The 20,152-nt window shown below is 37.1% G+C and overlaps 3 protein-coding genes across 3 annotated transcripts; 1 reads left to right on the top strand and 2 right to left on the bottom strand.

Moving 5' to 3' along the window:
- The first annotated feature begins 7,751 nt into the window (after positions 1-7,751).
- On the top strand, positions 7,752-11,750 carry LOC103416072 (membrane protein of ER body-like protein). The gene is made up of 7 exons (XM_008354346.4): positions 7,752-8,296; positions 8,750-9,250; positions 9,560-9,616; positions 9,798-10,364; positions 10,488-10,682; positions 10,874-10,935; positions 11,042-11,750. The coding sequence occupies exons 1-7, from the start codon at positions 8,059-8,061 to the stop codon at positions 11,504-11,506; spliced, it is 2,085 nt and encodes a 694-aa protein (XP_008352568.3). The 5' UTR covers positions 7,752-8,058; the 3' UTR covers positions 11,507-11,750.
- Positions 11,751-12,010: 260 nt separating this feature from the next.
- Positions 12,011-15,640, bottom strand: LOC103416062 (uncharacterized). Its single transcript, XM_008354340.4, has 2 exons — positions 15,008-15,640; positions 12,011-13,638 (listed from the first exon to the last, which is right to left on the bottom strand). The coding sequence occupies exons 1-2, from the start codon at positions 15,262-15,264 to the stop codon at positions 12,249-12,251; spliced, it is 1,647 nt and encodes a 548-aa protein (XP_008352562.3). The 5' UTR covers positions 15,265-15,640; the 3' UTR covers positions 12,011-12,248.
- A 2,047-nt stretch (positions 15,641-17,687) lies between these two features.
- LOC103416051 (dolichol-phosphate mannose synthase subunit 3) lies at positions 17,688-20,108 on the bottom strand. Its single transcript, XM_029109892.2, has 4 exons — positions 19,956-20,108; positions 18,586-18,715; positions 18,379-18,486; positions 17,688-18,172 (listed from the first exon to the last, which is right to left on the bottom strand). Exons 2-4 carry the CDS (start codon positions 18,685-18,687, stop codon positions 18,110-18,112), a joined length of 273 nt encoding a protein of 90 aa, XP_028965725.2. The 5' UTR covers positions 18,688-18,715; positions 19,956-20,108; the 3' UTR covers positions 17,688-18,109.
- Between the last annotated feature and the right edge of the window lie 44 nt (positions 20,109-20,152).

Raw genomic sequence — 20,152 nt, 5'->3', positions numbered from 1 at the left:
CAATTGGTGCTAGATAAATTGTTGTGTTGTACGTGAAAATGAAATTATTTCAAAGGGCGAAGTGAGAGTTTGTTTCTTTCAACGGATGAGATTGAGATAACAAAATTTAATCCAACGAAAGTTTCATAAGTGATGAAATTTAACTTTGTCACAGTTTGAAATTTTTAGGTTGAAAGGTTCATAAAAAAATAATTAAGATATCACGTCCAAAAATCAATTTAAGAAAAGCTAAAACACAAAAAAAAATTATCGATTAATCAAATTACTACATAAATAAATATATATAGCCCCATATAGAGCCCGAAAGAAATAGCCCTTCAGTGGGAAAGATTCTTTTATAAAGCCCCAAAGATTCCTCGGAGTTCTAAAATGAGCTATATCCACCACTTTTCTAGCCCTATACAGAGCCCATCACTAGGGATGCTCTTAGAACCCACTAATGATGATTATGCTTAAAGCTATGTATTTGTGTAAACCTTTCACTATTAATGAGAATTCTTTTACTCTGTGGGCGTAGCCAAACTTAGGGTGAACCACGTACATCTTGTGTTTGCTTCCTTATCTTGATCTCTTTACACATCATCATCACTAGGTGACCGGAGCAACGGAGCGAAGGTCACTAACTTGACACTTTAAGTTGTTCCAAAATTTTCACTGATTTTGTGCATCAATAGAGTGTTGTACTAATATATTGAGATTATATGTGAACTCAATATATTAAACTCATGAGTTTAATATACCAAACTCATGAATGTGATATATTTATAAACTAATAGGTTCTAAAGTATGACTCTCACAATTATTAGACCAGAACGTCACCTAATATAGCTTTCCATTTTTGTATGATAAAAATAAATGTTTAATCCCAAGGCCGGACTTTAGGGTAGCCGAAATAGGCGCCAGCCTAAGGCCCCCACTTCGGGGGGCCCTAATTTTTTTTAAATATGTATAGATAAATTTTACAATTAAAATTCAATAAATATATCGATAAATAAAATCATAGCAATTGAAAAAGAATTGGTTGAACAATTTGATTATGTAAACTTAATTAGTACATTTGCGTCTAAAAGCGCAAAAATTGTAATATTTAATTAATGTTTGTGTACGCTACTTAGTAATATGATCTAGTGGTATTCCTCTTCACTTGTAAGTGAGAGGGCTTAGGTACAATTCTCGCCAAAGGCGAATTTGAACCACATTATTGCTAGCCGATTGTGAGGCTAAACCCATCCACATCCCCCTTAGTTTAGATAATATCGTTTTTTCAAAAAAAAAAAAATTAATGTTTGTATATGTTTCTTCTTTTGATATGAGTTTTAATGATATTTGATGTAAAAATATATATATATATATATATATATATATATATATATAGCGATTTTTCTTACACATATCAATATACAAAAGATTGAGGGTCAGAGAACTCTAGGGCCCCACTTCGAAGGCTCGTCTATGGCCCCAAAATTCTTAGGATCGATCCTATTTAATCCTAATCCCAATCACCTATTATTATGATTTTTTTTCTTCCATTACGAAAAGTTTATATTGGATTAATTTGGCTAAGTTAATTTAAGACGAATCTTGAAATTTAAACTAATTTAATGGCTATCAGTTGGGGGTGAGCATTATCATTACTTTAGGGAGGTGAGCAACATGCATTAAAAAATAAATGCAAAAATTAAGTTTAATTAGATGATGATTATATTAAATACATGTAAGTATTGTAGATAATCCCTTGATGTGAAACAATGTAAATGTTAGGTTAAACCATAATATACTGGGCCTTAACCATAACAACCCGTCCTCAATTATTATGATTTTTATAATTTTAAAAAGTGAATTTACGAAAATGCCCTTTGAGCCAAAGTGTTGACTTTTGTTGACTGCCATGTCGTGTCATGTAAAGTTCATTTTCTTGGTGTATCCTCATAGTACTCGTTGCTACGAACGCGTGGGTGCAAACTGATCGTGATTTGGAGTTATAACGAATGAGATATTAACGAATGTAGTCAAGGGCAAAATTGTAAAATTATTTATTTCTAGAATGCTCCAGATTTTTGGAGCAAAAGCTAGTGGAGCTACATGTGTGGCCCAGATTTAAAGAAAGAAATATGGTCGGTGAAGATGGATGATAAAGGAGATAAATGAGGGAGGAACTAAACCAATGAGGAAGGGAAAGAGAAGAGAGTGGCCAATGGAAGAAAGAGAAAGGAGGGAAATGAGAGAAGGGGAGAAGGAGAGGAACCCACTGGGTTCCCCATTGACTTGCGACCCGACCAGGTTCTGCCATCTTTTCCGGTGGTTTCTGTCACAGCCCGTCCCAAATATATAATTTTCGATGATATGGAATGACGGAATTGCCCTCAGACGTTAAATAATATGTGTGAGTTATTATTGTGTTAAATTGTTTTAGATTGGTGACCCAATTAGAACTAAGACTTTTCTTAGTTTTGATTGGTGGCTTTTGGACCACACACACACACACATCTACATTCTCCATCTCTCGCAGACACTCTCTCTCCTTCGAACTCGTACGGACAAACACCCAAAACCCTTAAAACTTCACAAATCGTGGTCAAAGTTGGCACCATTGTGTTCGTGAAGCTCAGACGAGTCGATTGGTACCCATTTCAGGTAAAGATACCTTCGAAAACCCTAGTTTTCATAACCCCCGATTTGTGCACTGTTCATGCACACGTAATTATGGATGTTTTTGGAAATTTGAAGCTTGTAGGAAGCTTAATGAGGTCCCAAGGAAGCTCGGAGTGCTTCGTTTGAAGGTTTTAGACATCGGGATCGTGTGGACGAAGTTTGGCTGATTTTTCTTAGAATTCTCCAGTGAGATCCCGTGACTTTTAGAACTTTAAATTAGTATGATTGTGTTCTACAAGTTAAGAGCTTCATTTTGGTATAAATTGCGTGAAAAATGGTGAAGAAATGAGTGAGAAATCAAAGTTCTAAAAATCCCCAGTTTTCCAGCGACGACGACAGTCGCCGGAGTCCCAAGGTTGAAGACGACAAAATATTCCGTCAAGTCTGACAGAATATTCCAACGCCGTTAGTTAGATTTAACGGTAACAATTAGAAGTTAACGGAATATTCGCGGTATATACCTGACGGTGTTAACTGACGCCGTTAGAATGCCTGGCACATGGCCGTGCGTGGGGGGGCACTTCTAGGCTTGCCATTGTACATGCGTAGGGGCGCGTGAAGCTTCCAAAAATTTGTCTAAAAATATGGGGATGATCCTGAGGTTGTGTAGGTCACTGTGGTATGTTCATATACCCATTTTGAACTTTGTATGAGAAGTTATTAGCTAGTTTTGCCTATGTGCTTTAAAATAACGTTTTTATAGTTAATTCGCATATAGGTGAGACTTATCCCGAGGATGAGCGTATCCAAGGGCGACTTGGGGGCTACGACCTTTCGACTTATCAGTGAGTGGGCTTTTGGTTTTCATTATATATTATATACTTGATATTTTTCCCAGAAATATGTGTTTAAATGATATTATGCCATAATGCCATGCATATAAGTTTATAATTCATACATGAATTGGTATTGATGATTTATACATACAAATTTGGTGCTGTGGACGCTCAGGTAAGTTCAGGTAAGTTGTGTTTGGTTATGTGAATCATCGATGATATGATATGTGATTGAATAATGTTGTGCTCATAACACTGCACGTAGGGTGATTATGATTTAGCCATAGATATGGCACATGCATGTTTATTATGTCACCTCCTGCACCATATGCTCATATTGGATCCAATTTAGGTGCACAGTCTTGTCGTACAGACCTTATTCATGGTTCTGACTCGTAGGTGACTAGCGATTTATCGCCCAACTATTATGTGAAAGTAGAATTGAGCATGATTGTATTACACCCATTATTGTCGTATAGACCTGTTTGTTTGGTTCCGACTCTTGTGCAGTATGTTGCCGTATAGGTCATTGTAGTGACTCTAGCTAGAGTAACTTTGAGCTATGAATTCAGCCGTATAGACTACCACAAGGGTTCTGGCTAACATGTTATATTTTCATGAAATTATTCTTATCTGAATTGCTTACTCTATTATATCTTGGCATGGCATACATATGAATATGATTACGTGTAGCATGAATTGAATTGATATGATTTCATATATATATATATATATGTATGTATGTATATGCTTATATCTTGATTTTGGGAAAAATTATACATGTTTTACAGCGAGGGGTTAGTTATGTTGATAAATGAAATGATTTTGTAAAACATTTGTTTTTTGACCACTCACGTTTTTTGTTTTGTGCCCCTCCAGGTTTTAAGTAAGCTTGCTATTAGTGGCTTGAGGATGTCGGCAGTTTTGACCTATCTAAATACCAGTAGGACATTCCTGGTATTGTATAACTAGTACTTGTCCTACTGGATTGTACCTAGACTTATGCTCTGATTAGGAGTGTTTACTGTTGTAAATAACTCCTATCACTTCCTGTTTAGTAGTGCACTATAGTAATTTGGTTTTTAATTATTCGTATATTTCTTATCATTATTGCTTCGGCACTGTTCACATGGCTACGTCACTCTCACGTGACGGCCAGCATGCCTTGATCTCGGTCGGGGTGTGTCAGTTTCCGTCAAATCATCGCCACCCACCACCTGAGAAACTTTCCATGACCTCCCATCTTCCATTTCCAATCAAATTTCACTAGATTTAGCCTTGATTTCGGGAAGAATGGAACTCGTGGGTTCCGAGGGTGCACGGAAAAAATCCAATGATCGTGAAGCTAACTCCGTAAACCACCACTACTAATGGACTCCCCTCAATCCCAGGAGCAAGTTCCAAGCCTTGGAGGAGGCGTCGAGTTTGTTTTGGGGGCGAATCAACAACTACCTAATTTTTAGGGTTTCCGGCGGGTTTTCATGAAATTGAGGCTTTTGCCGGCCAAATTGGCCTTAATCACAGGTATGAAACTTGCTTTATTCATTGAGATATTCATTCCTGTAAAATTTAAGAATTTTTAGAAATAATTGAATTTTCTGACGAGTCGGGACGACCAACTGCCACTTATGGCCAGTGGGCCGCCAATGCTATTTAACACTAAATTGATAGCTTGATCTCAGATTTGATGTCCATATGATGTGATTTGATTATTGTGAACCTAGTTTGATTAAGGTACCTCAGTTGATTATTATAACAATCGACAATCCGACTGTTGAATCGTCACCAAACTTTGATACGTTATAATAAGTAATATTTGAGGATATTAGAAACTTACGGATCGGGAATCCGACGTACGAATCTTTACGAATAGGATATGTAAGTTATATGTTCTATTGATAAGAATTCTAAGACATGATTTGATAATTATTCTAGGCGCCGATCGTTCGTGACGTCTTGATGTTTGCGCTAGGGAGTTATAGGGCAGACTCCAGTGAATGGGCTTTTGGTTTTCTATATATACGTATATATATGCTTTACATTTTCCCAGAAACTGTTTTAAACGAGCGTATTCTTTTAAATGCCATGTCATGCTTGCATTCATTTTATTATATGCATTGGTATGTATATGCATACTATGGTATGACGCTATGGAGGCCAGGTAAGTTTTAGGTGAGTACTGTATGATGTTATTGGTTGCATTGGTTATGGTTATACGTAGAAGCATGTAGAGCTCATTATCCTGCACCCTGGTATTAGTGCTCTCGCCCTTGGCCAGGGCGCAGTCCTTTACGTGATGTTCACCTCTAGCACCGCACGCTAACCTTGGATCCAAATTTGGTGCACAGCCCTGTCATACAAATCACATTAGTTAGTTCCGACTCGTAGGTGACCCGCGATTATTCGCACAACCTTCACGTGATCGTAGCACTTAAGTGTACTTATTTACACCCAACCCTGTCGTACAGACCACAATAAGTGGTTCCAACTCGTGTGCAGGAATTCGTTAATAAGCTATAGGTTCAGCCGTACAGGTCACGTTAGGTGACTCCGGCTGGCATATCATTTTACATTGATTTATTTCACCTGGCTTACTTATTTCATTGAGATACTTGACATGACATATACTTGGTTTTCACTACTCTCGAGCATGATTTATATATATATATATGTATTATTATTTTCTGGGAAATTATATTGGTTTTATAGCGATGGGTTATAACGTTTTCAATTAGTTTTAGTAAAAACTTTATTTTCAGGCCCACTCACCTTTATTTTGAGCCCCTCTAGGTTTTAGCTGCTTAAAGTTTGCATCGACAGACAAATCTCAGTATAGGTGGCTACCTCCGATGGTACGATCCTTACCCACACTATTCTACTTTACTTATGCTCTAACGTCGCATGTGAAATGGGTTCATCCCCTCTCACAATGCACTCTTGTCTTTAGGTACTTTTAGGTTTAAATTTATTCACATTTTCCACATCATTATACTTTATGGCTTCGTCACCTTCCAGGTGTCGGCCAGCACAGCTCAATTCGGAGTCCTAGTGGACATTCTGGGTCGGGATGTGTCATCAACCAAAAAGACTCTTGTTTTTAACCTTCTTTTTTAGGTTTAGAAGAAAGACTTACACAACATGAATACACTGTTATAGTGTTGTCTCGTGTAATGAAATGAAAGACATATAAAACTTTTTATCATTATTTCACTGTCAGAAGAGTCTTGTAGTGATATGTTCGTGTTACGTAAATTACTCAAATTCGGATTCTCGTTTGATCCTCTTTGTAAGGATTCCAGAAATCTATAAATCATATCAATTCATTGTACATTGTGCAGTAAAAAATTATTTTAAATATTTTTATTTAAAATAAATATAAACAATATCTGACAAAAACTAATCGCATGATGTACGATAAACGAACACGATTTACAGATCTCCAGAATCCTCACCAAAAGAATCCGAAGAAGATCATGCTGGAAATTACTCTACTGGGTCTAAAGCGTTCATATGGGGATGTGTGTTGACTTTGGCATGTGAATCATGTAAAAGAATCCAGATCCTCTTTGTGAGAATTCCAGAGATCTTTGAATCATGTTCGTTCATCGTATATCGTGCGATTAGTTTTCGTTAAGTACTGTTTGTGATTAATTTTAAATAATAAAATTTAAAATAATTTCTGACCGCACGATGTACGATGAACGAACAAGATATGCGAATCTCTGAATCCTTATTCCATGTAAAATAGATTTCATCTGCCAGACGCCATCTAAATCACGCTTTCCCATGATCCAATATTTCGGCATTTTTTAATAACAATTGACTTCTCTCAATTATGTTTATGTCTGTCTGTATACAGATAAAATCGCCAATAACACGTAAAACACAATTATTTAGCGAGTTACACGCTGCTAACTACTCGTTTGAGTGAAATGAACTCTACTTATTTTTTCATGGTTTAACTCATCTAATGATAATAATTAGAGTGATGAGTAAAAATGTAAAAGATTTTTTAGTGTGACCAAAATAAGGGATACATGTCATATATTATTATGCAAGTGGGATAACACTAGAAAAAAGCAAACATTTATTTCACTTATATAATAACATATGACGTACTGATTCGTGTTCCGAGCATATTAAAAAATTAGAAGAACTAACGACAAAAGGTTTGAAAACTTTGAATTTTAACTAAAATGACAAAAAAATGTTATAAATGAATAGTACAATAGTGATTTTTTAGAATTAAAATATCTTTAACGTTAAAAGTGAACAGTACCATTAATGTTTCCTTAAAACTCCTAAAAAATTGGCATCCCTTTCATCTAGAAAATACAATCCTTAATTCAAACTTGAAAACGTGACAATTTTTTTATTCCAATCACTTGACTTGGATGTAATCAAGTCATTGCCAAATAAAGACTCAAACTTTTTTTATTAATTAATTAGCATATCACCCAACTACATACTGACTTCATCTAGCAACCCAAATCAAAATCTCTGAATTCTAGCACATTACAGCATTCCTAACCTACAATGTCATAACTTCACACTTTTCCGGTGATAATATATAATACTGATCACACTCAGCCTCAGAGCTTCCTTCAGAGCAAGGCAATTGGTTGAAAAAATGGAGGCAATGAACAAGTGGGAGGAGGAGACAGAGGAAGCAGCAGCTGCAGGCATGGCTCTGAGAAGAAAGCTGCCTCGCCAGCACAGCAACACAGCAAATCTCACCACCACTGTCTCCAACGGTGACTTTATCTTTTCTTCCTCCGAGAGTTCATTAGCTTCTACTGAAGCTGACGAGGCTGAGGAAGTTAAGGAAACCCCAAGAAATGGAGCTTCCATCTCTCTTAAAAATGGAGGTAAAGAAAGAAAGAACACTTCTTGGTATAAAAGTTTTTTCTTTTTGCTATTGGGTTTTGTGATTTCAGATCTTTGTTTGATTTTTAATTGCTTTTGAATTGAACCCAGATCAGGTTTTTTGTTAGTTCAATAGTTTGTGTATCAAGCACTACATTTAATTATGTATCATGATTAAAGTTCTGGTTTTTTTTATTGCAGTTTCAGTAGTAATTACTTGTTGTTTTGTTTGTTTTACACCCCTTTTTTAATGTTTAATTAGCTAGGAAGAATCAGATGGGTTCAGGTTAATTGACTAATCAATTTACCAAGAGTAATTTTCAACTGGGACTTTAATCTAACTGTTGGTGGACATGGAAATTCATGCCAAATAGGGTATGTATATCTGCATGATTGTGTTTGGCCAAGCTCAATGGTTTTCTGATGAGATGTTTCAATTCTCTGCATTGTTTCAGGTACTGAATCCCCATATGAGATCTCTGGTTTCAACGGCAGACATGTCGATTTTTCTTTCAGGAAAAACCCTGGAGATGAAATACCGGATGTCAAGCTAACCTTTGATAAGAGTGCTGTTGGTGTTACTAATCGCGAAGATGGTGGTGATATAAAGATTGAAGAAGAGTTCAATGGTTTTGGTACTTTATCCTCCAAGAAGTCAGTTGAGCAGAAGGGTGAAGAGTTGAATGGTTTTGCTTCTATCAACGGTGGGACGAATGAAAATAGGAGAGTTAAGCTAAGAGAAATCAGTGAACAAGAAGCGTCTGAATTGTTTCTAGAAAGGGTATATCAGAAGCCGGCCGCGCATGATTTCTATTGTCCTAATTGCAATTCTTGCATCACAAAGGTTATCATTCGTGGTAGAGAGCCAGAAAATACACTACCTCCAGCTGCACCACCTCCTCCGCCAGTTGATCCAATTCGATGCACTTCGTGCTTCAGTTTCCTCATTCCTGCAGGTCCTTTTGCATCCTTACTCTATTAACAACTTTTCTGTTCATTGCATTTGATGCTAGAACAGATTTGACAGAATTTAGGACAAGGAATTCAATTGCCTAACTATTGCCAGTAAATGAAAGAAGAATATCTTTTGATGTGAAGGAATATAAAAATTGTAATATATCTAGATCATGGTATTGCTATAAAAATTCCAGAACCTGAATCTTTCCTCTTGTGATGTTTTTGTTTGCCAAGTAGGCATTTTGTGGTGTGACATTTTCTGTTTTGAATCCTTGGCTGATAGTTTAACCATTCTTTCAATATAACAGGCAGCTGGTTCTTTCCTAAATTGGTACCTAAAGATGAGGACGATCATACAGAACAAGGTAAACTTCTACTGGTGTTTTGATAAATTTGGGCATAATTCGCATACACAAAAAAGAGAGGCTTTTTTCTCTGACAGTTTTACACGATAAACCTTTTGAGCTGTCATTAAAATATGAATCAGTGGATTTCAAGTTTCTCATTATGAAGTAGCCTAACCTCTTACTTGATTTGTTGATGCAGAAACCAATACTGGAAACAATGTTGAAGTTGGAGAGTTGGTTCCAATTCCATCACATGACTCGGCTGGAACACCACAAGATCAAAATATACAAACTGCACCAGTAAGTAAAGGTCCAGCGGCTAAAGATCCTGTTGGAGCTACTGTACCTGCAATAGTTGAACCCTCAAAAGATAATATTCAGAGCAGTGTTGGAGTCGAAGTTCCAGTTCCATCATACAGCTTGAATGAAACGCAATATGATAAAAGTCCCACGATGCCTGCTCAGCCAACTGGAGTTAGTGATGCTGCCTCGATGGATAAACCTCCAGTAACTGGTGAGTCTGTTGAAGCTAGTGTTGGAATTGCTGCAACAACTAAACCCTCCAAAAATAATTTTGAGAGCAGTGTCGAAGTTGACGAATCAGTTACTTCAGAAGAGTGGAATGGAACAGTACATAATAAAAAACCTTCAGTTCCTGTTCTGCCAATTGGAGTTGGTGTACTTGTGACCACCAAGCCCCCACCATCTGAAATAGATGTTGTAGCCATTCCGCGAGACCCCGCACAAATTCAAGGAAATGATGCAGGTATGTACAAGACAGTGTCATACATGAGAAATTATTAACATGAAATCACTTTTAGAAAGTGGAAGTATCGAGTGCTATAGCAATGCAAAACCTTCTAATGGAAATTTACATGTGTTGATGCAGGGCCAACTACATCTGAGCTTCCTGAGAGTAGGATAGTCGTTATTAGTCCAGAACCACCAACGATACCTGAAACAGGGGAAACAGGTGATACCAAAACATTAGAAATCATCAAAAGCATTGTATACGGCGGCTTAACTGAAGCAATTACAAGCTTAGGCATCGTGACATCTGCAGCCAGTGCTGATACTGCAACACGTACGTTGCTTTTAATTTAGTTGATTTAATTTTGAACTGCCTGAGATTCTTTATATACGAGCTAATTGGATCTAGTTTTTATATCTTAGTACATTTTCATTCCTGTAGTTGAAACTAAAAGATTTAATTTTTTTCACTTGCGCCCCTTGATCATCATCATGTTTAGGTTTGTAACTATCTTCTTTTTGCAGTGAACATTCTAGCTTTGGCATTGGCAAACTTACTTGGCGGACTTTTCATCGTTGGTCATAATGTGAGTAAAAGACTCGGAGCTTCAGTTTAAAAATTCACTCACTCTTCCCCCCATTTGCACTGTATTTTGTTTCTTGATGTTTTCTGATCCGCAACAAATATTACAGCTGTGGGAACTGAAAGATGATCATTCAAAAGTCCCCTCCGGTCAGACAGATGAGCAAGTGGAGAGATACCAAAAAGTACTAGGGAAAAGAGAGAATTTCCCTCTTCATGCCTCTGTTGCTGTATTATCATTCATCGTTTTCGGGTTAATACCTCCTGTGGTTTATGGCTTCTCATTCCGCCAGAGCAACAACAGGGACCTAAAGGTTGCAGCAGTTGCAGTAGCTTCTTTTCTATGCATCATAGTTCTCGCAATTGGAAAGGCTTACATCCAGAGGCCACCAAAGTACATCAAAACTTTACTCTACTATATTACCATCGCGATTGCGGTGGGAGGTGTTTCTTACTTAGCAGGTGACCTGATTGACAAACTCGTAGAGAAGCTTGGCTGGTTCTCCTCAACTGTATCCAGCTCTCTGCCGCTTCCTCAGATGGGTATAGCGAAGCCTGCACTGGAATCCTATTGATACGATGCGGTCTCAACAAGAGATTTTTTGTAGTTTTTCCTTGGAGCATTGTCCTAGCGCGGCAACAATTATCATCGGCATTTAGTTTTCTAAATAAATTGGTTGAATTTTTCCCCCAGCTGTTCTTTAGCAATATTGCTTATAGCTTTGGGAGTCCTGATTTCTGATCAAAGCCAATGTAATGAATAAAATCGTTAACGTTTTCGGAGTTATGCATGCCATGGTCCAGGCTCATTCGCAATAATGATCATCTTTGTTAAATCCCTTTCCGAGTATGTGATCCGAGTCTCAACGTCAATCCCATGGCCGAAAATGGCAGAACTCGACCAAGTTCGATAATTATCCTTTTGTTATATGCAGCTCGAACGCTGCCGCCCTGTCCATTCTCTAACCAGGCAGTTATCAGCGAAACGTGCCATTAAATTCACGATGGATTAAACATGGAGACAGTTTAACGTAGTAAAATTTCCCAGAACTAAACATCTATCCACCTGCCACTGGGAGTTTATTACCCTCAAAGAATAACTTTATAGATGATATGGAACCAGTAACACAAGACTCACTAGGAGCAAAATTACAACTTTGCTGAATTTTCTTATTCACCTGATATCTGTCTCTCTGCACATTCACAACAAATTTGTTACACTATACCATAGTGGAAATTAAACGGGCGTTTTAACTCAAAACACTATACGTTCTTCATGCTAATCATTTTCCGGTGTCACATTTGATATGAATCAACTCAGAAGTTCCATTTTGGGGAGGAATGAACAGCAATTTGCCGGGGTCTGACAGGCTGCTCTGAGTTCCGCTTCTTCATGATTGAGGAGACAGTTGGGCTGTAGTAGTCATTGCTCCTTTGAGAAGTTGCTGCTTGCGAATGCATCTTCCTTCCATGGATAAAGCTCCTCTGCTTTTCTAGCAACGCCCTGCGCTGCACTGGGTTACTTTGGGTGGTTCCCCATCTATTATAGTTCACACAACTCTGGCTCCTTCCCACTTGTTGAAACTTTCCATCTGCAGGAGTAGTATAATTTCGACTCTCAGCAGTTTCAGCAGAGTACATAGTCTCTCCCTCACTACTATACCCATTCTGCATATCTGAAGCACCTACAGGTAATGAACTAGACTCAACCTCACTTTGGGCCCCATTAAAAGAACCCGTCGAGGCAATTTCAGCATTTGCATCAGGACTGGCTGGTCCTCTATCCTCAACTCTGTTTCCTTCTCTTACTGGGATCTGCTCAGGAGGCTCCCTGACAAAATTCTCACCAGAATTCGGGAGTAACTTTTTGGTTGACTGTGGTAGAACTGCTCGTTTTGCAACCCTTGGAGGAAAATTAATGTCCAAAAGCTGAACTGGGGAACCTTCTCTTCTCCGAAGAGGGATAGCTGTTAACTTCGGTGATTCATAAATTTCTGGAGTAGGAATACCTTGTAAATGTGCAGCATGAGGATCACCTGTTAGGGCCTCTTCTTCAACAGTGTTTGCGGCAGCAGAGCAGCTTGGTCCATGCTGGTCCCTAGGTTTTGAGATTGTATTTGATGACGAAGGTGTTCCATCATTATCACCTTCAGTTGACTTAAAAACTTGCCGCTGTGTGAATGAAGCACAAGAGTGCTCACTTTTCTGGGCAGAAGACATTAACCGAATGAGTGGTAGCTTAGGCTTGTTAAGATCATCGAGACTGCCCTCCCAATGCTGATTTAACCAATCACAAATGATTGGAATGGGGATACCAAATTGCATCGGGTGATCCTTCTTCCAGGACGAGGAGGATGATGAGGAAGTTGATGAGGATTTGGTGTTTGGAGATGTTGCTAGTTTCATCGGATCACATATCATAAATGCAAGATTCCCTTGTGCGTCAAATCCAGCTGAACCAGGGCTCAATGTTACTCCATCAGTTGACAATTTTATGAGATTGTCTGTGGCAATCACTACCTTACCTTCGCCAACTGTCAAATCCTTCTTCTCCGTGTAGCCTAGAAGGTAAACTACACTGCCAAGATCCAGGCTTGGTTTAGAGCAGGTCTTCAAGTGGTGGAGGTGGCCTTGGGCATTTGAATCTCCATCCACCACATCCAGACCTACTATTGTGAGATCTAAAATGGAGCTGGTGATGAAAAATCTGCAATCCAATGAAAGAGTGAGAAAAGCTACTTCAAAAGCCTGATAACGTAAAGGCAACATGATGCGTTGGTGCTTTATGAGAACAATGTCACCAAATCGTCCTTTCCCCATCAGTCTAAACTAGAGAACGGAACTTCTATTAGATCCAACAGATTTGTATTCAATAACTACATCAATTACAATAAAAAAAATAAAAAATAAAAAAAACCGAATCATCACCGTCATGATGCTAAGTACTCCAATTTTCAATTACCTTTCCATTTCGTAATCATTTCCCATAGGAGGTAACCCACAAGATAACTACCTAAATATAAACGTGTAGCACAATTAAGCCTTAGGAACCCAACTCAAAAGTAAAACAACAAAATTTTCATGACTCAGGGAGGACTTGCCAGATCAGTTCTGGAGGAATTTCCATCTCCAAAGTAAACGAACAAGCAGTTTCTTCCATTTTTCAGTCACTGGAATCTCTTATTGCCTAAAATTCTTGCCTTTGTAGCTCTATCATGCCATCCATCCACAGTACCTCCAGTTTTAGTTCATTTAACTACTGCATTATCGGTACTACCCCTGAACTCCCCAGTCTCCATCCCCTACATTAAAGACTTCCACATTTAACTAATCTGAATGGTTACCAGGTACCGCGGACTTGGGATTTGGGCAGTTGGTTAGGGCAGCGTAACCACCGTGTTGCACTCAAGTTTGAATCCCTCTCTCTTAAATTAGAATATTTCTTGTCAGAGAAAAAATGGTTATCAGCTGATACTCTTTTTCTCCTAACCAGTAGTTTACTTGTAGACAATGAATGAGTATGACCCAATCAGATCCAACAACATAATCACCAGAAGTTGCATACAAAACAATCCAACTTCTTAGCAGCACCCATAACTCTTTTCACATTACGACTTTTGACCAATTCAAATCTCACCAATGAAAACACAAATGTCACAACACAACCAAATATTCAATACAAAACTAATCAATTCTCCATTGATAGCAACAAAATGGGTCGAAACATCATACAATCAAACTGTTCAAAAATTTCAATTTCTATCGTTTGGTACCCACAGCAAAAAACTAAAGGCCAGTCCTATTCACCAGCCACTTTTTACTTCCCACAAACCCTTACTAATTTTTGTCCATTGAAATTCCTCAAATCATCCAATCTGATGGCCGGAAATTGAGAGAGTATATGAGAAGTAAAAATGGGGATGTGGACAGGTCTCATGTTTTCCACTATTCCAACAACAAACCAATAGTAAACACCAACCCCAGTATTTACTTTCAATTAATTATCCACATAACCAAAGAAAATCAAAACTTTATGAAGAAATAAAAAAATTTAACCAAAGCTAGTATTGAGTCACCTTTGGGGAACGAGACTTGCAGCGACACCGTTTTGCAGCCGGATCTCGGAGCTCTCGGCAGCCGCCACAGACGGAAGGTTAACGTGGGTGGTCAATAGTAGACTACGGTGGATCAGGAATCCCGTACCGGAGATCCCATTTGCGGCGCCGGAAATTATGGCCATGGCCGGAGCCTTGCCGGAGAAAATGGCGGCCTTCGTCTTCTCAGACTTGCTGACTCCTTTGCAGAAGCACCACGACTCCCTCAGACCACCCATTTCAACGGAGGGTCGACAAAGTTGGACGATTTAATCAAATGGGTTATCTTTATTCGATTGAAAAGCTTCAAAATTTGGATCTACGGCGAGCTAAAGTGGCATTTTAATACATGGGTCTGCATTGTTTGCTGCCATGATTGTGAAGGAAAAGGAAAAGAGAGAGAGAAGGAGAAGGACGAGACCGACGAGTTAAAAGGGAGGAAGAGGGTGGGGGGAGTGAGTTTGGGGTTAATATTGTGAGCTGGAAATTGGGCCGAAAGAAAATGGTTTGTCTGAGTATGAGACTCTGAGCGAGGAGAAGGAGAGTTGAATGTGTGATTGTGAGTAGGAAAATAGTAAAGGGAGTGAAAAATGGAGTGGACCAATTTTTGGAATTGGAATATTCATGTGAACATCATCAAGTCTCTTCTTTTATTATTATTATTAATTTTTGGATCATTTATTTTTTTTATTACTGATATACTCTGATTCAGTTATGAAACAAACGAAATATACGAATATATGATAACTTATGTGTCAATATTAGCATTGTAACAAACGAAATATACAAATGTGTTATTGATATATTATCAATAATATCAATACTATGTAACACAAAGAATTATTAATCATGTACTAACAAAAATTCTCAATGCAAGCGTTCCTTTTTTTAAACGTGCATCTACATTGTATTAATATTAGTTATTTATGACATATAAACATTTTGTAACTATTTGGTATTAAAGAAGGGACGTTTGTTTCATACTGAGGCTATGCATTCTAACTTGCAAGAAAAGTTTATGAATTTTAATTAGTACTAATCAAACATTTATTTGGGTCGCTTTTTCTTTATGTAATTTTAAAATGATTTTGACGTTATAAAAAAGTAATATTTCATAGGAAGTTACGGTCAAAGTGGAGTGATGGGTTTCTTCTGTGAGGTCACCACCCTGGGCCCATCTGATCATGTGAAGATGTCAAATTACACAATAATTATCATGTGATACATTATTTTGACGAGGACTTATATTTTAATTCAAAACTGTTCGTTGTTAATGTATAAAATTTTGTGTTTATGATTATAATTATTCATATTATAAATAATTCTATAAAGACAATTTTTGTAAAAAATTAATTAAAATTAATATTGTTTAGTCATCGAACTGTATAAAAACAAATGAACAAAATTGGTAAAAGTTATTACGTACCATCTATGTATTTGCTAAAAGAGATTGACTAAAAAACTTTAGTTTTAATTCATTTTCTGCAGAGTAATTTATAATATGAACGGTTCTGGTCATAAACACAAACTTCTATAATTCAAACATGAAGAGTTTTGAATAGAAGGTCTTACTCATTATTAAGTAGCCAAACATTGTTCTTTAATAAGGGTTAATTTGCTTAAGTGATGTTTTGTTAGAAATGATTTCATTAGAAATTCAAACTGAATTTTATTGTACTACTAGACTAATGTTTAGTAGACATCTAAAAGGTTAAATGGAAAAGAAAAAGGACAAAGAAGAACAACTTTGAACTTTATTCTTCATACAATGTGATGAATTTGGTGATGAATGGATAGCAAAAGAATAAAGAAAAACTACTTTGACCTTTATTCTTCTTGTAAATCACTAGTACCAAAGTCACAGAATCTGTTAGAAATGCTTTTACTAGAAATCCGTTGAAATTCTAGCTCCCTCGCTATGTAGTCCGGCTTTATATCCATTAAATTGACAAGTAAAAATAGTATTTTCTCAATTTAGTATTTAACTGTTGATTTTCCGTACAAAGAAACTAATGAAATGACTTGAAAACTTTGAGTTTTAATGATAAGAACAAAATAAAAGGTAAAATGAATAATACTATGATTTACTTTTTAGTGTAAAAATATGAATTTTTGTTAAAATGAACTACCAAGAACTTTTCGTTAAAGTTCCATAAATATTGAGTAGTTTGAAATATCCAAAAAAAAAATTGGACTTGCTGAGTTTACTTTCCGCTGATCAAATATAAACATGAGGAGGAAAAGGAAAAGAAAATAGAAGTCAACTTCCAAACATTGTCCCACTCGACAAAACACTTCCATATTTGTACCGAAAGAACAAAAATAAACATTTCATCCGAGACACAGACAGACAGGAATCCATCAACGGTGAGATGTACACTTTCCAAAAGTTCTTTCTACTTCCCACAATCAATGGCCTTTTCTTTGAAGCTATAAGTTAGAAACTCCTAAGGCGTTGTTCATTGCTTCAACCTAGAAAACCATTGTTCTAAAAATCCCAGCCTAAATCGCCAAGGCACCCACCTAATCCGTTCAGACCCACCTAGGCACCTGCCTAGGTTGCGACTCACTTAGACAGAAAATAGATAACTTTCAATTTGCATTTAATTTTTTCAATAAATTGTAAGAGACTTGTTGAATACTTAAATGAGTACACAATATATGTTTGTTTTCCATGTTTTCATTATGTTCCAATACTTCATAATACATATGTTATTCTATTTTGTAGTTTGTGATGAAATTATATATATTTTTAGTATAAACACACTTATTTACACGAAATATAATGAATTTACTTAAATCCACCTAGTCCGCCTAGCCACCTGCCTAGACCCCGCATAGGCGCCTAGGCACTAGTTCCCAGCTTGCCGCCCGACTAGCGTCTAGCGTCTTTTAGAACCTTAGAACCTTGAGTAAAACCTGGCAAGTTAAAAACTCCAATTTTCCACAAGTCAGAAACAATAAGGTGTCATGAAGTCATCCACCATATCACTGCAAGAACGAGGGGAGTTCAATGGATTCTATACTAAATTTGGTCTTTTCTTTATATCCAAACACAGAAGAGGGAGTACTCTGCGTGCAGAATCAATCACAGCCAGCCACATCAACCCCTTTCTGCTTAAAAAAATCCTTGGCCTCAGCTATGTCCTAATGGATATAACATCGGTTAGAAATAAGAGTTTATAACATGTTTTAGTTCAAAGTTTTTTTTTTTTTATAAAGACAAACATATATAAATGTAAAAGGTGAGAGAAGTGTGTAATAAATAGCACAGAGAGAGAGAGAGAGAGATTAACCAAAGTATCATTTAGCGAAGTAAACTGAGCAGAAAATAAATAGAAAATGTAATCTACCTGCTGCAACAGTACTGCTTCTTGAGGACAAGTCGGAAATTGCATGAGACCAACTCCAACCATTAGCAGGCCATAGCATCCTAGAGACACAATGAAATATATTGGTAGCTGGGAAGAGGATAAAACAGAGTATGGTAAGCATAATATAACATGAAAAGTATAAACAGTAATGTAAACCGACTGAAATAAACAGATAAAATAACTCACCAACCAAGTATGACTACGTGGGATAATAGACGTCTGTAGGAGACCAATCCACAAGGCAGAGATGGCCACTAACAATGTCAGAATTTTCACAATATGCTTCATTGATTTATATTAAATAGTTCCTACTCCTCTGCAAGTTACAAATAATATAAGTGAAAAGAAACAAAGCCAAGCCCTGTGATGTGCTTACTTGAGATATTATAATGTTTTTCAAATTCATGCATGAAAACAACAACGAATTCATGACCAAGCACACAAGGCAATGCACATCTGCGAGTTGATTCGTAAGTGTAATGTATTAACGGTGAAACCATATGCTTTACATGAGCAATCAATTGAAGAGAAATTGTAGCTACTTTAACCGTAAATGAAAATTCAGAGCATAAGAAAAATATAACGTAAGCCATTTCTATTTGACTTTTGCTACAGGCTGCCTCAAAAGAAGGAAAAGAAAAAATGATGTTACATGAAAGCAACAAATCAAACAATAGTGACTTAAGAAAATAAACCACGATAATTCCTTTAAATCCTACGTATTTACTTTTCCTCATCCAGTAGCCCTCCCCTCCCCCATCACCACACTCAGGAGATTTATCCACTACAACTAGTGGTCGATCCCATGACCTATTAGGTAGAAAATGCAAAAAGTTCAAGGCAGAACGAGAATCGTTCGATAACTTCCTCACTCCCACTGAAGCACAAATTTAATTGAAAGTCTGAAACAGTTCAATCTTTCCCATGTTCAACAGTCAAGCCAGAACGAGATGGGTGACGAAAGCACATAAATTTTTGAAAGAAAACTAACGAAAATGGCTTGAAAACTTTGAGTTTTAACAATAAAGACAAAATAAGTATCAGAATTGATTTTTAGTGTAAAAATGTGATTTTTCGTTAAAATGAATTTTCGTTAAAGTTTCCATTTATGTTTGCATATGGGCAGTAAAAATGTAAACTTTGAGCCATCAGAAGGGATAGATCATAGTAATCCTTTTCACTGTTCCAGTCCATGTAAATGGTTATAACCTGGATCTCAAAGCCCTTGCAGACTTACTAGAAATTCTATCAACAATCAAGAGCGAACCCTAAATCAAACATTTGTGTCAAGCCATGGATCATATGAGATCCCAAACAAAAAGCTAAAAGCATCTACTGCACCAAAATCTGATAAATGATCCCTTTAGTTCCCCCCCCCCCCCCCCCCCCCCAAAAAAAGTACAAATTCTCACTTCGGATTACAAAGTAATTGAACAGAAAAAGCTGACAAATATGTGAAAGAAAGAAATTTCGCATCAAAATTGACAGAAAATTGAAAGAAAGCAAGGATTTTTAGCAAAAAATTGAATTAATTCGAGATGGGTAGAAAGAATTACAGTGATTTTTGTGACAGAGACGAAGCAGAAGAGCGACAGAGACCAAGGTGTTCGTTTAGGGCAGGCGGGGAGCAGAGAAAATTGAGAGGGTAAACCCTAAAAGGACTCCAAAGGGGCAAATTATGAGGATGACGAAAAATTGACATTTGGGGTGAAAGAAGTGAATAGGGAATACTTTGTTTTTATTTTTATTTCTA

Source organism: Malus domestica, chromosome 10 (assembly GCF_042453785.1).
Source record: "Malus domestica chromosome 10, GDT2T_hap1".
NCBI lineage: Eukaryota > Viridiplantae > Streptophyta > Magnoliopsida > Rosales > Rosaceae > Malus > Malus domestica.
This window is presented reverse-complemented; position numbering and strand designations above follow the sequence as displayed.

Excerpts from the sequence above, each read along its gene's own strand:
- LOC103416072 (XM_008354346.4), top strand. The coding sequence starts at position 8,059 with ATGGAGGCAATGAACAAGTGGGAGGAGGAGACAGAGGAAGCAGCAGCT. Across the intron at positions 10,683-10,873 it reads CAGTGCTGATACTGCAACAC|TGAACATTCTAGCTTTGGCA; the intron begins GTACGTTGCTTT and ends TTCTTTTTGCAG. Across the intron at positions 10,936-11,041 it reads TTTTCATCGTTGGTCATAAT|CTGTGGGAACTGAAAGATGA; the intron begins GTGAGTAAAAGA and ends CAAATATTACAG.
- LOC103416062 (XM_008354340.4), bottom strand. The coding sequence starts at position 15,264 with ATGGGTGGTCTGAGGGAGTCGTGGTGCTTCTGCAAAGGAGTCAGCAAG. Across the intron at positions 13,639-15,007 it reads GCAAGTCTCGTTCCCCAAAG|ATTTTTCATCACCAGCTCCA; the intron begins GTGACTCAATAC and ends ATTGGATTGCAG.
- LOC103416051 (XM_029109892.2), bottom strand. The coding sequence starts at position 18,687 with ATGAAGCATATTGTGAAAATTCTGACATTGTTAGTGGCCATCTCTGCC. Across the intron at positions 18,487-18,585 it reads CACGTAGTCATACTTGGTTG|CTACCAATATATTTCATTGT; the intron begins GTGAGTTATTTT and ends TCCTCTTCCCAG. Across the intron at positions 18,173-18,378 it reads AAGCAGTACTGTTGCAGCAG|GACATAGCTGAGGCCAAGGA; the intron begins GTAGATTACATT and ends TATATCCATTAG.